The sequence below is a fragment of the Mustela nigripes genome, chromosome 18, assembly GCF_022355385.1.
Source record: "Mustela nigripes isolate SB6536 chromosome 18, MUSNIG.SB6536, whole genome shotgun sequence".
Taxonomy (NCBI): domain Eukaryota; kingdom Metazoa; phylum Chordata; class Mammalia; order Carnivora; family Mustelidae; genus Mustela; species Mustela nigripes.
This window is the reverse complement of record NC_081574.1, coordinates 38,277,728-38,294,654: the sequence shown is the minus strand read 5'-3', so window position 1 is coordinate 38,294,654 and position 16,927 is coordinate 38,277,728. Positions and strand designations below refer to the sequence as shown.

At 36.7% G+C, this 16,927-nt stretch overlaps 1 protein-coding gene across 4 annotated transcripts in view; it reads right to left on the bottom strand.

The window, feature by feature from the left end:
* HOOK3 (hook microtubule tethering protein 3) overlaps positions 1 to 16,927 on the bottom strand; it is a 109,359-nt gene that overhangs the window by 26,229 nt on the left and 66,203 nt on the right. For all 4 annotated transcript variants that reach the window (XM_059384360.1, XM_059384362.1, XM_059384363.1 and 1 more), the window contains exons 14-15: positions 10,954 to 11,023; positions 8,316 to 8,456 (exon numbers count right to left, since the gene is read on the bottom strand). In XM_059384360.1, the coding sequence (XP_059240343.1) occupies positions 8,316 to 8,456; positions 10,954 to 11,023 (211 nt within the window). The remainder of the gene's footprint in view (positions 1 to 8,315; positions 8,457 to 10,953; positions 11,024 to 16,927) is intronic.

The following is a 16,927-nucleotide window of genomic DNA, read 5'->3' as shown; positions in this document are numbered from 1 at the left end:
AAGAGAATTAGGAGAAACATAAGAGAGTTGTGCTAACTGAAATTCAAAAAAAGTTGAAGGAAGGGGAAAATGTACGATGACAATGAATACAATAGACATGAGGTAAGATAAAGTCTTGAATGCTCCTACTGGATTGGCCATTTAAGGGAGGACTGGTGATTTTAGGAGGAAACACATTAGTGAAATGGTAGGATGGCAGAACTACCTCAAATTAAGGACAAAACAGGGCAATGAATTTTTATTATCTAAACAGAAAATTCAATAAGCAATTACTTTTTTAACTAAGTAAACTGTGAGTAATTCTTACCATAAATGTTCCAAGTTCTGTAACTAGTGAAAATCACAGTACAAATTCAATTAAATCTATAATAATAACTGATGTTTTTCAAATCAAAGGACAGAAAATTTGGGTGCTTTTTAAATGCTGAAGGAATTACCTAAAAATCCATACTCAACGTGGGGAGATACGTAAATACATTACTAGCGACACTGTAACTTTGCTCCATCTTTTCAGAAAGTAATACAAAAAATATATTTCAAACTATTAGAGTATTTCAACCATCCATCTTAGCCATTTTTGAAATTATTTAATAAAAAAATACTGTGGTAATTAACATAATGTATACTAAATCCGTATCAAGATGTTCCTTTTAAGTACTTGAAAACTCAAGGGACGCCTGGGTGGCTCAGTTGGCTAAGCAGCTGCCTTCGGCTCGGGTCATGATCCCAGTGTCCTGGGATCGAGTCCCACATCGGGCTCCTTGCTCGGCAGGGAGCCTGCTTCTCCCTCCGCCTCTACCTGCCTCTCTGTCTGCCTGTGCTCGCTGGCTCTCTATTTATCCCTGACAAATAAATAAATAAAATCTTAAAAAAAGTACTTGAAAACTCAAATGTCTAGTGAGAGGGAAGAGACAATCACAGCAATAGAACTGTTGAAGTGTGAAGTATACACAGAGGGATGAAGATATACAAATACAAGTGAAAAAAAAAATACGAGTTCATCTTTTTTCAAAAAATGCAACTTCAAAAAAAAAAAAAATAAATGAGCACCACTTCATGGTGTTGTTTAGAAGAGTAAGATAATATACAGAGTGTTCAGCACAGTACCTGTACATAATAGGCACTCTATAAATGTGAACTGCCTCTAACTATTTTCTCCCCCTTCAGAGATTTAGTTAGTTCACATCTTAAGTAAAGTCTACTTACATATAATTGTCAGGAGGTATAGGAAGAGGGTGAGTTTAGGATCATAATAAACTCTCAGTGGGAAGGGAACAAGATCACGTATACTTTGACAAAGAAGTGTATTGTGAGGGTCAGCAAGTATTACAGATTTTAAAAAAGCCAACTTACTGGGAAAACTAATTGGAAAGGATTGTGGAGGTTTACGACAACCCTTTCCTTCTGATAGACAATATATTGATGGTGAACAAATTGAATTTAAGTTAAAAGATTCAGTGGAACTAGTAAGAGGTTAAGTTAGAGACAAGGTCCTGTAAATTCTTATTAAACTCCATTAAGAACAAACTTAGGGTAATTCACTTAAGGGAAAAAGCATTCCATGAGGGGAAGATAGAAAAAAATGATACGCAAACATGGCAAAAGAGAAACTGAAAAGAAAGAGGGTATGGATGGGGTGCTTGGCTGGCTCAGTTGGTGGAGCATGCAGCTCTTACTCTCGGATTTAGTTCAAGCTCCATGCTCAGTGTAGAGATGGTTTAAAAATAAAAATCTTAGAAACAAAAACAAAAAAAAGGTATGGATTACATAGAGGCTTTGAATTTAGGTAGCCTGGGTCTGAGCCCAAATTCCCTCACCTGTAAAACTTTAGTAAACATAAGACCACATACTTAAAATGAATAGCACAGTATTTGGAACAAACAAAACCTTAATAAACATTAGCTGCTATTATTATTGTTGTTCTAGGTTACAGATGGTCATACTACAAAGGCAAGTTATCAATCTGTACTGTAATTCAAGCAAAAGGTCTGCTGGGAAGATGGCAGAGTAGGAGGATCCTAAGCTTGCCATATCCCACATGTAATAATAGCTAGCTGCAACTAGATACCACCACAGGAGTGTAAATAACCCAGGAAACAACTTGAAAACTGGCAGAACAAACTTCACAGCTAAAGGTACAGGAGAGGTCCCACTGAAGAAGGTAGGAAGGGCAAAGTCATGGTTTGGGAGCAAAACATACTTTCACCAGGGAGCCCTGAATAGGAAGGATGGATCTCTGTAATATTTGACTTTCAAAGTAAGAGAGGCTGAATTTCCTGAGTTCTTAAAGCCAGCAAGACTTAAAGCCTGCAATTTAAAAAACTGGTGAGCTCGGCTCTGGTAGAGCCCTGACTGCAACAGGAAGCAGTGCCCCAGCCCTTAAAGACACAGCATGACCAAGGGCAGTGTAGATCTAGCACAGAACCAGCACTTTCAAATACCGTGGGCGGACTAGAGGGAGTGATTTGCCCATCTCTGAATGTGGCCCGGAGAAATAGGGATCATGCAGAGACCTTTCTAAGAATAAAGGAACTGGCAGACACCATTTCCCTCTCCCTGTCCCCCAGCAAACACATAGTCACCACTCCTACCTAATTTGTACCAACCACGGCTCCATGGTTCCGCCCTTCCCAGTCACACTCCCCTTAAGCCCAGGGCTGCAGCACATCAACAACCCCCACCCCCCCGCCATCCAGAAAACTTGTGCAAACCCTGCCAACATCACATCTCCCATCTCCCAACTTGTGTGTTTTGTGGGACCTCTGGTCTCATTTGTGGGTCAGATCTCATTTCATAAGCATACCATTGCACACCTTGTTAAAACACTCCTCACCCCTGCTGGGGACCAAACATTGTCCACAATACGCAAAGAAAGCCTCTAAAGACAACTGGAATGAAGGAAAAAGAGGTCAAGACTCAACAGCAGAGCACACACGTAGGAGATGCACCCTGAATTGCCAGGCCCTGGGGAACAGGCAGCACTGAACTACAGGACCTCCTTTTCATTAGGCTGTTATCATTAATAGCAAAAGAAGTAGCTGACTTTCCTAACAGAAATAGACACAGAAAGTAAAGACAAAATGAGGAGACACAGAAATATGGGCCAAATCCAAGAACAGGACCAAACCACAACAAGAGGCCAAAGCAAAACAAATATATGTAATATGCCTAATGGAATGTAAGGTAGGAAACATAAAGATACTCACGGGACTGGATAAAAGAATGGAGGACATCAATGAGATCCTTGAAATAGCATTAAAAAGGAACCAATCAAAGGTGAAGTACACAATACATGAAATTAAAAATACACTTGAGGGACGCCTGGGTGGCTCAGTTGGTTAAGCGGCTGCCTTCGGCTCAGGTCATGATCCCAGCGTCCTGGGATCGAGTCCCACATCGGGCTCCTTGCTTGGCGGGGAGCCTGCTTCTCCCTCTGCCTCTGCCTGCCACTCTGTCTGCCTGTGCTTGCTCTCGCTTCTCTCTCTATGACAAATAAATAAATAAAATCTTTAAAAAAAAAAAATAAATAAAAATACACTTGATGGAATAAATAGCAGGCCAGATGAAGTGGAGGAATAAATTAATGACCTGAAAAAGCAATGGGAAGTAACCAAACTAAGCCAAGGAGAGTAAAGAAAATTAAGCAAATTCAGGACAGCCTTCTGAAACCAGTGACTCTATCAAAGGTATTAACATCTATATGACAGGCATCTCAGAAGGAGAGAGAGGTAAGAGGGCAGAAAATTTATTTGAAGAAATAGCTGAAAACTTCCCAAATTTGGGGAGGGTAGCAGATATCCAGATCCAGGAGGCATAGAGAGCCCCCAAAAGTTCAACCCAAAAAGGTTCATACCAACACACATAAAAATGGCAGGCAATAGGGATTAAAAAAATTTTTTTAAGCAGCAAGAGAAAACAGTTACATACAAGAGAAACCCCATAAAGCTATTGGCAGATTTCTCAGCAGAAACCTCACAGGACAGAAGGGTGGCATGATATTATACATGCTCAAAGGGAAAAATCTGTAGCCAAGAATATTCTATCCCACAAGGCTATCATTCAGAATGGAAGGACAGATAGTTTCTCAGACAGAAACTAAAGGAATTCATGACCACTGAACCAGTCCTACAAGAAATATGAAAGGGAACTCTTGAGTAGATAGGAAAGGCCATAAGGGAGTATGAGAAGTAAAAAACACAAAAGTAGTAAAAATAAGTATTTCTGTAAAATTCAGTCAAGGGGTTCATGAAAGGATATAACACATGACACCACATTCCTAAAACATGCAGTGGGACAGAGGAGTAAAAAATGGGTTTAAACTTAATATACTGACTGCTATATGCAGAGGATATGATATACAAACCTAATAGTAACCACAAATCAAAAACCAATAATAGATATGCAAAGAATTAAGAGAAAGGAATCCAAATATATCATGAAAGAAAGCCAATAAATCATGAAATAGAGCAAGGGAAGAAAGGATCACAGAAAAACTATAGAAACAACCACAAAACAAGTAACAAAACCAGCAATACATATTTATCAATAACGACACTGAATGTAAATGGACTAAATGCTACAATTAAAACACACAGGCTAACAGTAGATAGAAAAACAAGACCCATCTATATGCTGCTTACAGGAGACTCATTTGAGACCCAAAGATACTTGCGGATTGAAAGGGGATGGAGAAAGATTTATCATGCAAATAGCTGTCAAAAGAAAGCTGGGGTAGCATTACTTATAATGGACAAAGTAGACTTAAAAATGAAGACTGTAGGGGCACCTGGGTGGCTCAGTTGTTTGGGCATCTGCCTTTGGCTTAAGTTTTGGTCTCAGGGTCCTGGGCTTGAGCCCCGCACTGGGCTCCCTGCTCAGCGAGGAGTCTGCTTCTCCTGCCCCTCACCCTGACTCATGCTCTCTTGCTCTCTCAAATAAGTAAAATCTTTATTTGAGAGAGAGAAAGCGAGAGAGGACAAGCAGGGAAAGGGAGACGCAGGCATCCCGTTGAGTAGGGAGCCTCATTCCAGGGCCTTGGGATCATGACCTGAGCTGAAGGCACACACTTAATCGACCAAGCTACCCAGGCACCCCTCAAATAAATGCTCTTTAAAAAACAACAACAAAAAGACAGTAACAAGAGAAAAAGAAGGACACTATATAAGGGGACAATCCAATAAGAGGATATAACAATTTAAAAAATTTATGCACCCAACACGGGAGAACCAAATACATAAAACAGTTAATAACCAACAAGAACTCATCTATAGTAATACAGTAATAGTAGGGGCCTGGAACACCCACTTACATCAATGGACAGATCATCCAAACATATACCATACACAAAAATAAACTCAAAATGGATGGAAGACCTAAATGTGAGACCTAAAACCATAAAAATCCTTAAAGACAGTGCAGGCAGTAATCTGACTTCAGCCATTGCAACATTTTTCTAGATATGTCTTGTGAAGCAGGGAAACAAAAACAAAAACAAACTCCTGGGACTACCTCAAAATAAAAAGTTTCTGCACAGCAAAGCAAGCAAACAACAGTACTAAAAGATAACCTATAGAATGGGAAAAGATATTTTCAAAGGACATATTTGATAAAGAGTTAGTATCCTCGGGGCGCCTAGGTGGCTCAGTGGGTTAAGCCTTTGCCTTCTGCTTGGGTCATTATCTCAGGGTCCTGGGATCCAGCCCCACATTGGGCTCTCTGCTCAGTAGGGAGCCTGCTTATCCCTCTCTCTCTCTCTCTGCCTACTTGTGATCTCTCTCTCTCTCTCTGTCAAATAAATAAATAAAATCTTCAAAAAAAAAAAAAAGTTAGTATCCAGAAGATACAGAAAACATATACAACTCAACAACCAAAACCCAAAAAATTCAATTTAAATAAAGGGCAAAAGACACAAAGAGACATTTCTTTTTTTAACATTTTATTTATTGATTTGAGAGAGTGAGCAAGTGAGCATGAGCAGGGGGAGGGGCAAAAGGGAGAGAGAGAGGAAAAAAGCAGACTCCCTGCTCAGCAGGGAACCTGATGTGGGGCTCAGTTTCAGGACCCTGAGATCATAACCCAAGCGAACTCTGACACTTAACCAACCAAGCCACCCAGGTGCCCCATGAACAGACATTTCTCCAAAGAAGACATCTAGATGGCCAAGAGATACGTGACAAGATGCTCAACATCACTCATCATTAGGGAAATGCAGATCAAAACTACAATGAGGTATCACCCCACACCTGTCAGAATGGCTAAAATTAAAGACACAGGAAACAAGTGTTGATGAGCAATGGAGAGAAAGGAACCCTCCCGCACTGTTGCAGTGCGGTGCAGCCACCAAGGAAAACAGCATGGAGGTTCCTCAGAACCTCCAGAAAGTTAAAAATATAGCCACCCTATGATCCAGTAACTGCACTACTGGATATTTACCCCAAAATACAAAAATGCTAATTCAACAGGATACATGCAGCCTGATGTTTACTGCAGTATTATTTACAACAGCCCTACTATGGAAGCAGCCAAATGCCCACTGATAGGTGAACAGATAAAGGTACATATACAATGGAATACCAGTTATAAAAAAGAATGAAGTCTTGCCATTTGTAATGACATCAGAGAGCTAGAGAGTATAGCAGTCCATCGCCTTAACCACTCGGCCACCTCGTCACCTTAGAGAGTATAATGTTAAGTGATGTAAGTCAGCCAGAGAAAGATAAATACTATATTTTATTCGTACGTGGAATTTAAGAAACAAAACAAAAAAGCAAAGGAAAGAAAAAGAAGTCAAACCAAGAAACAGACTCTTAACCATAAAGAACACACTGATGGTTTTCAGAAGGGAGGTGGGTGTGGGGATGGGGGAAAGAAGGGATTGGGATTAGAGAGTACACTGATCATGATGGAGAAGTAAGAGAAGGTAAAATGATTTAAAAAAGAGAGAGAGAACAAACAATACTAAGTTGTAAACAGCTGTAAATGCCATCAGGACTTGGGAGATACTCCGTCACCTACAACATGAGTGCTGTTCAAATGACAAGTAGTTGTTTTGTTTCTGATGAGAGAAGGCCAATAACTATAAAGCCTGTGAGAAACAATGAAAAGCATTATAAAGGAAGTTGTGGGTACTGATTCACTGGAAAAAAATCAGGGTACAGAGAAGGTCTTCCTGTAAGATGGTTAAAATATAGCCTAGAGGCAAAGGATGTTGGTGTTGAACAGAGGGTACTCTCACCATGGGACTGTGGGACTGAGAGCTGCTTTCTGAAATTCCCTTTTCTTCCTTTTTAAAAACTTTTTCTAAGTATTTTTAAAAAGTATTCATTCATTATGCTCTAAGAATTCACATAAAACTGTTCTCCTTCTGTTTATGCTTAACCGTGCTCTAATAATTACCCTGGTATTTATACTGTTTGCCGATTCTACCTCAGCAGCTTTAAAAATTAAAGTGCCAAGAAGGGCAGGACATGCAAAATTGTAAAAACAATGTGGACTCACAAGACTGACTCACACCTGGGAAGTGCCAAATCAATTAGGCATAATAAACAAAGAATCTGTATTATCAGGCAAACTAGGAAACCATTAATAAAAATGTCAAATCCCTCAAAAATTATAGCACATCACAGCACTACAGAAAGGAAAAGACACCATATGTTCGGTATCTAAGAAACATTTCCAAAAAGGTAAAGAACACAAAAGACTTTCACAACAAAATGTGAGCTACTGCTTTACAGTAGTTTTGAATGACTGCATAATTTGATACACCGAAAACGTACAAGCAGAAAAGTGGTTTTCTTGTTTAATTTGCAGATTCTAAACTCTCGTAATTGTTTATAAGATGAATGACATTTAAGGCTCACAAAAAATAAGATTTTTTAAAAAGTTCTTGTCAATTCAGTTATGATGGATCCTTTTTTTCCTCACATCAACTGATCCTTCAACATATTGGCTTATAAAAACAGGGTAAACTTTATTAATCTAGTAATACATAGAACTGAAGTTGTTGTGGAAGACTGAATTAATGATCAGACTCTTTAATCCTCTACTTTTAATCAGCAAATAGAAAGGAAAAAGGGGAGGGGTCTGATATCATTCTGCGTGAAGATATAAACAGGGAAATGCTGCTGTAAAGAGGCAGAATACTTATCCACAAGTCTGTTCATAAGTAGGAAAATGGATTAATCCCTTTCAACACGAAATGGAATAACACATTATCCGTATTCAAAATACAATTAAAATCTGTGTTTAAGGGAATCAACATCAAGAAAAACAGAGAAAATCTGTGCCTCAATGCTGCCATCTACACACACTCCTACCTGTTCTCTGTCTCCAGTTCATTCTTGCGGAGATTTGCATCATCCAGAAGACTCTGCAATAAGGCGATTTTCTCATTGTCTGAACCCTCTTGGTTGATTTTTAACATCTTATTCTCATGCTGAAGACGAATAAGTTTCTCCCTGAATGAGCAAAAGAAAAACTGGTTGCATGGCACATTAATACCATATTATCAAAATCCAGCTATGCACAATTACAGATTTGACACAGAGAACAGAAAAGAAAAAACCAAAAAACAAAAAACAACCCTGCAAAGAATTTAGCTCTTGTAATTGGCTAAGATTTTACATTTCAGGTCTTTAGTATGTTCTTTTCAGAATGGATAATCCGAAGATAACAATGTCTTCAAATATTATGATTTGTAATTAATGCCATTTCAAAATTTTATTTACTTTTTGGTTTAAATGTTTAATCTATGAATGCATCTATATATATTTGTTCCTTGGTTCTCATAAAAAAACATGGTCTCTAATGCTACGCTCTTGAACTGCTAATCACTTGGTGGCAAGATATAATATTCAATGAAGAATTCCTTCAAGATATGGATTCCACCCATTCCTATAAATATGGTAAACTGAATTCTTGCTAACAGGCTGGATTATTAGTGCTGCATCTGCTATTTACACTTATTCACAATCTTTTCATATCATTAAATATTACACATCAATGGTAATATAATACTTTAAATGACACGTTAAACAATATAGATGAATTGTTATTTATTTAATCAATGCCCAATTATTCAGAATTTGATTGTTATCAATTCTGAACTTTAACATATCAATAACAATCAGCTTTATTGGTTATTTCCTTAGGATTAATTCTAGAAAGGAATTTTGTGGATATTTGTAGACAATATCCATAATCTGCCGAACTGCTCAAAGGAAAAGCTGTACCACCACAAGAAAATATAATTGTAATTATGTGTGGTGATGAATGTTAGCTAAATTTATTGCAGTGATCATTTCACAATACAGACATATCTTATCAAGTTGTACACCTTCAACTAATACAGTGCTATATTTCATCTCTTTTACCATTTCATTTTCTTTCTTTTTTTTGAATTTTTAAAGTGTTTTCTTTTTTTTTTTTTAAGATTTTATTTATTTATTTGATAGAGAGAGATCACAAGTAGATGGAGAGGCAGGCAGAGAGAGAGAGAGAGAGAGATGGAAGCAGGCTCCCTGTTGAGCAGAGAGCCCAATGCAGGACTCGATCCTAGGACCCTGAGATCATGACCTGAGCCGAAGGCAGTGGCTTAACCCACTGAGCCACCCAGACGCCCACCATTTCATTTTCTTGATGGCTCTTCTGGAAACAGTATATTTGAATTTGTATTGAGTCATACTCAAAAAAGCCATTTCATTTGTTGAATATAATTTTTCTCTTCATCAGGTTCAGCACCTCTGAATCAACGGTATAACCTGAAAGCTTCCTTAAAAATTGTTTTTATGGGGCACCATAAAAAATAAATAAATAAAATCTTTAAAAAAAAATTGGTTTTTAAAATTTTTATTTCTTTACTTATCGATGAGAGAATGAGTGTGTATGCATGAGTGGGGGAATGGGAGGAGGGAGAGAGGGAGAAAATCTTAACCAGATTACACCCAGCACCAAAGCTCGATCTCATGACCCTGAGATCATGTCCTGAGCTGAAATCAAGAGTCAGATGCTTAACCAACTAAGCCACCCAGGCACTCCAAAACTTTTATTTTTTTGGTATAGCCATGTACTTGGAAGCATTCATAATAAAAAAATGTTCATTCATTCTACAAATATTATTGGCCCAATAATAAAGCACCACATCAGATGGTAGAAAAGTAAAATGTATATAAGAGGCTTCCAGTGTTGGTGCTGCATTGTACTCCTTTTGTTTCTCCTCCTTAAATAAATGTTAACAAGAATAAATTTTGTCGACATTTCCTCAACAAGTAACTAAATGCCTATGGGAACTTTCAGACTTCATAAAACTCTTACACAACTCTTATTTCATTTAATACCCCTCAAAGATGCTATGAAGAGTCAAGGCCAGTGTCAATTTTTAAAGGGGGCAAATAGTCCCAAAGAAGGTAAAAGCAATATTCAGGATTAACCATCCTCTTTCTGCTGGACACTTGGTGCCTCTCCCTTCATTCTTCATTCTTCCATATCAAACCAGGTATATAGTGAAAAAATGGAATTTTACAAATGCTATGACTAAATAAGAATGTAAAGTAATATCGAGGCAAGAGTAGTAAAAATGGGGAGATATTTCTATTATATCTTTCCCAGACCATTTCATGTAATTAAGAAATAAATTTTAGTGACTAATTTCGCAGGTCGTTGGCTACGCATAACCGTTGTTTTTAAGCCAAGTGGTTTCACAGCGAAATGTCTCGTAAGGATATCCAATCATGAATATATTAGTTTGCTGTGAATGTGTCAAATGTTGTCCTACTGAAACGGAAAAATCAAGTCTCTTCAGCCAACTGAAAAGGTGCAAACACAGACATTAAATACTGAGTTCATGTTGAAACCGTTAATAAAAATGAGTAAGAAACGGATTCTCTTTATACTGCAGAGGGATAAGTTTCCTCCAGGAATACTGTGCAGCACGACTGAATTTCATGATCTCCTTACCTGATTTCAGGTGTAACAATCTCTGCTGCCAGACTATCTGAAGATTCTTGACTTCCCAGAGGGATTAACCCTATAAATACACAAACAAGGATCCAAGGTTGTAGAGAGAGTACACTGAATTCCTTTAGTTTCTACATGAAACTCGACTTTAAGCATTAAAAATTTTAACATTTAAAGTCTTTGTTTTAGTTATGTAAAAGACCATGTTACAGTCATCTTATTGTCATTTAACAATTGTGAAGTGTATAACTGAGTGGCAGTAACTCCATTCACTATGCTGTGGAATCCCTACTTATTTCCAAAACTCCTTACCCCAAAACATAAATTAATAACCATTAAAAAATAACTCCTGGATTCCCTTCTTCCTTAGCCCCCATAATCTTTATTTTACTTTCTGTCTGTCTCAATAAATCTGCCCATTCTAGATACCTAAGTTAAATCATACCAATATTTATCCTTTGGTGTCTGGATTATTTCATTCAGAATGTTCTGTAAACTCAAACATGTTACAGAATTTATCACACTTCATTTCTTTTCATGGCCAAATAATATTCCATTTGCTACGTATATGTATACAAATAAATATATGTACATTTTCTTGATCTGTTCATCTGCTGAGGAACATTCAGGTTGTTTCCATCTTCTAGCTACTGTGAATAATGCTGCTACAAACATTGGTAAACTAGAATTTGCTTGAGTCCTTGCTTTGAATTGGATATTTACTTTGGAATGAAGTTGCTGGATCATGTGGTAATTTTATATTTAACTTTTTGAAGAACCACCCATTCCTACCAGCAAGGCATGAGAGTTCCAATTTCTTACATGCTTCCCAAGAATTCTTTGTTTCTCTTTTTTGGGTAATAATCCATTCCAAATGGATGAGAACCATCTCACTGTGGTTTTGATTTGCATATCTCTAATGACAATGATATTGAGCAGCTTTTCATGTGGTCTTTTTTTTTGGGGGGGGTGTATTTTCTTTGGAGATACATCTATTCAAGTGCTTTAACCATTAGTGAACTTATTTATTTCTTTGCTGTTGTTGAGTTGTATAAATTCTTTATATATTCTGGAAATCAATCACTTATTGAATAGATGATTTACAAATATTTTCTCCCCATTTTATGGGTTACCTTTTCACTATCAATACTGTTCTTTGATGCACAAAGTTTTTAATTTTGATGAAGTCCAATTCCTCATTTATTGTCTTATGCTTTTGGTATCAATTCCAAGAAGTAGATCCAGAGGCATTACAATTCCCCATCTTCTTCTATAAGTTTTATAGTTTTATTTTTTTTTATTTTTTAATATTATTTTTTTAAAATTTTTTTTTAAAGATTTTATTTATTTATCAGAGAGAGAGAGGGGGAGAGAGTGAGCACAGGCAGACAGAATGGCAGGCAGAGGCAGAGGGAGAAGCAGGCTCCCTGCTGAGCAAGGAGCCCGATGTGGGACTCGATCCCAGGACGCTGGGATCATGACCTGTGCCGAAGGCAGCTGCTTAACCAACTGAGCCACCCAGGCGTCCCAGTTTTATAGTTTTAACCCTTACATTTAGGTCTTTTATCCATTTTGAGTTCATTTTTTAAATATGGCATAAGGTACAACTTTATGCTTTTGGATGTGGATATCCAGTTTTTCCAGCATAGTATGTTGAAAAGACTTTCAGTTCCACCACTGAATGGTCTTCACACTGTTTCTGAAAATCAACTGACCATAGGAGGGTTTATTTCTATTCTATTCCATCGGTCTACATGACTGTCCTTAATGCCTATACCCACTGCTTTGATTGCTCTCCCAATCTTTTTCAAGACTACTCTGGCTAGTCAGGGTCCACTGACATTCCATATGAATTTAGGATGGGTTTTTCTATTTCTGCAAAAATGCCATTAATATTTTAGTAAGGACTGTACTGGATCTGTAGATTGCTTTTGGTAGTATTGTTATCTCAATACTTTTGCAGTTTTCAGGGTGCAGGTCTTCGCCTCCTTGGTTAAATTTATTTCCAAATATTTTATTCCTTTTGATCCTATTGTAAATAAAATTTTAATTTCCTTTTTGTATTGTTCATTATTAGTGTATGCATATATATTTATTTTTGTAGCTAATGTAACTGAGTTGTATTCCTGCAAATTTGCTGAATTCATTTTATTAGTTCCAAGAGATGTTTTTTTTATTTTGGTGATCATGTCATCTGCAGAGATAGTTTTAGTTCTTCCTTTCCAATTCAGATAAAAAAAAAAAAATTTGGTCTAATTGCTCTGGCTAGATATGTGCTATTTTGAATAGAAGTATAAAAGTGGTGGTAGTCGGTATAATTGTCTTGCTTCTAATCTTAAAGGAAAAGCATTTACTGAGTATGATGTGCACTGTGGGTTTGTCATATATAGTTTTTATCACATTATGGAAATTCCCTTTCTTTTACTCTCCCTAATTTATGGAGTGTTTATGGTGTGTGTGTGCATGTATTTTATGATGAAAGGGTGTTAGATTTTGTCAAATGCCTTTTCTGTATCAATTGAGATGATCAGGTGATTTTTTCCTTCATTTTATTCATGTGCTACACTATTATCTTGAGATGTCTATCCTTACGTGAATTTCATGCACTTCAATTATAGTAGTTTTATTGTTTTGAAACTAGAATGTGTGAGCTGTCCAAACTTTTCCTTTCCATGATATATATATATTTTTTGTTATACTATCTCCTTTGAAGTATCATATAAATTGTTGGATTAGCTTGTCCATTCCTACAAAAGAAGTGTGCTAAGAATCTGACTGGGATTGCACATCTTTAAATCATAAAGAGAACTGCAATCTTAACTAGTTAATTTTCTGATACCAGAACATGGACTGTCTCTCCATATGGCTAGATTTTTTTTTAAAGGTTTTATTTACTTATTTGTCAGAGAGAGAGTGAGAGAGAGTGAGTGTAAGCAGGGGGGCAGCGGCAGGCTGAGGGAGAAGCAGGCTCCTTGCTGAACAGGGAGCCTGATGTGGGACTCAACCCTGGGACCCTGGTAAATCATGACCTCAGCTGAAGGCAGGCACTTAACTGACTGAGCCACCCAGGAGTTCCCATATACCTAGGTCTTTATGTCAGCAATGATTTATAATTTTCAGTATACAAGTCTTACACTTTGTTAAACCTATTCCCAAGCATTTAAATCATTATGATACTACTGTAGTTTCATTTTCATATTATTTACTAGTAGTACACAGAAATATAGTTGGTATTTATACACCAATCTTTTATCCTGAGACTTTGCTGAACTCATTTACTAGTTCTATGATCTTTTTTTTTACATCCTCCTTTCCAATCTGAATGCCTTTTATTTCTTTTCTTGCCTGACTGTACTGCCTAGAAACTCTGATACTATGATGAAGAGAAGTGAACATCCTTATATGCACCCCCATGTTTACTGCAGCATTATTTACCACAGCCAAATTATGGAAGCAGCCAAAGTATCCAATGATAGATAAATGGATAAAGAAGAGGTGGTACACACACACACACACACACACACACACACACACACACACTGGAATAGTATTTGGTCATTAGAAAGAATGAGATCTTGCCATTTGCAACAACATGGATGGAGCTAGAGAGTATAATGCTAAGATTTTCTCTCTCCCTCTCCCTTGGTCCCTCCTTGCTTCCACTCTCTATCTCTCTCAAAAAAAAAAAAAGAAAAAAAAAAAAGAAAAAGAAAATGACAAATCTAAAAGTAGACTCTCACTCAACTACAGAGAACAGACAACTTACCAGAGGGAAAGCGGAGGGATGGATGAAATAGGTGATGGGGATTAAGTACACTTATCTTGATGAGCACTAAGAAATGTACAGAATTCCTGAATCACTATATTGCACACTTGAAACCAATATAACACTGTATGTTAACTATATTGGAGCTTAGTAAATAATAACAAAATAGGGGGAAAAAAAAGTGATCATCCTTGCCTTGTTTCTGATCTTAGGGGAAAAGCAGTAAGTATCAGGTTGGCTGTAGGTTTTTCATAGTTATACTTGATCAGGTTCAGGAAGTTTCCTTCTATTTCTTAGAACACTCTTGCTAAGTTTATCACAATGTCACCAACTTTTTTTTAAAGTTGATATAACATACACAACTCTCCATGTCAGGCATGTATGATCTACTTCATTCTTTTTAATGGCTCTACAGGATACAGTTGAATAAGACCGCTAACTTTTAGGTTGTTTCTAAATTTTAATATTGTAAATAACGCTTTAATTCATTACGGTAAATTTTTAGAGCAAAATTCCTAGGTCAACAACATATACATAAATAAGGTTAAAACGTAAGAGGTTTATAGGTAGCAAAAAAACAAATGTGTAAATTTAAATAAGATGGCCTCTCTTGATGACAAAGGAGCTGAGAGTTAAAGAATTAAGGCTTAGGCTGATGCCTAAATTTTGGGAAATCTCATACAGTTGGTTAGAGATACATGAAAGGATTACCAAGCAGCAACAAGGGTCCAATTACATTCAGAAAAAATTATGTGTGTGTATGTGTGTGTAAAAATACATACTTTTCTCAAAAGCAAAAATCTATTTCTGACTACTATAAACTAAAAAACCTCTGCACAGCAAAGAAAACTATGAACAAGATGAAAAGGCAATATAATAAATGGATGAAAATACTTGCAAACTATACATCTGATAAGGGATTAATACTGAAAACAAAGAACTCATACAACTCAACTGCAAAAACAATTAAGAAATGGGCAGAGGATATGAATAAGCATTTTTACAAAGACAAACAGATGGCCAACACACACATGAAAAGATGTTCAACATCACTCATAATCAGGGAGAGGCATATCAAAACTACAATGAGATGTCACCTCACACCTGTTAGAGTAGCTATTATCCAAAGGACAAGATAATAAGCTGTGATGATGTGGAGAAAAGAGAAACTTTGTGCACTTTTGGAAGGAATGTAATTTGGTGTAGTCACTGTGGAAAACAGTATGGAGGATCCTTAAAAAATTAAAAATAGAAATAGCAAATGACCCAGCAATTCCTCTTCTGGGAATTTATAGACAGTAAATGAAAATACTAACTTGAGAAAATATCTGTGCTCTTACTATTTACAATAGTTAAGACATGGAAACAACCTAAGTTTCATCAATTGATAAATGAATAAACAAACTGTAGGGGGCAAGTGTTTGTGTGTATAAATATTATTCAGTCATAAAAAGAACGAAATCTTGCCATTTGTGGTATTATGAACCTTGAGAGCATGACACTAAGTGAAATAACTCAAATACAGGAAAATAGATGTATGTCTGATACATACAGACCTACTCTGTGATGACACTTGTATGTGGACGCTAAAGAAAACAAAACAAAAAACAAGAACAAAAAAAAACCCAAGCTCACAAATAGAGAACTGATTGGTGGCTGCCAGCGGTGGGATGTAGAGGGTGGGCAAAATGGGTGAAGGGGGTCAAAAGGTACAAACTTCCAGATACAATATAACTAAGTCACAAGGATATAATGTACACAGTATGGTGACCATAGTTAATAATATTGTATTACATATCTGAAAGTTGCTGAGAATAGATCTTAAAAGTTCTCATCACAAGAGAAGCAAATTTTCTAACTATGTATGTTGATGGATGTTAATTGGACTTAGTGTGGTGATCATTTCAGAATATATACAAATAATTAATCATTAGATTGTACACCTGAAACTAAAATAATGTTATATGCCAATTATACCTTTAAAAAAAAAAAAGAAAAAAGAGAAAGATATAGAATTGTCTTTAGCAGGCCCTGGTTAATTTGGAATAGAGAAAAAAACTTTAGGCTATCTGAATTGGGGTTTCACAAGTTTTCAAGATAAGGAAAGACAGTGGTGAGGAAAACAGTTAAAATGGCTGCTTGGCAGACTGTGTGAGCTGGAAAAAGGTGCCAGAAGAGAACTGTCCAGCTTATCAACAGAAACAACAA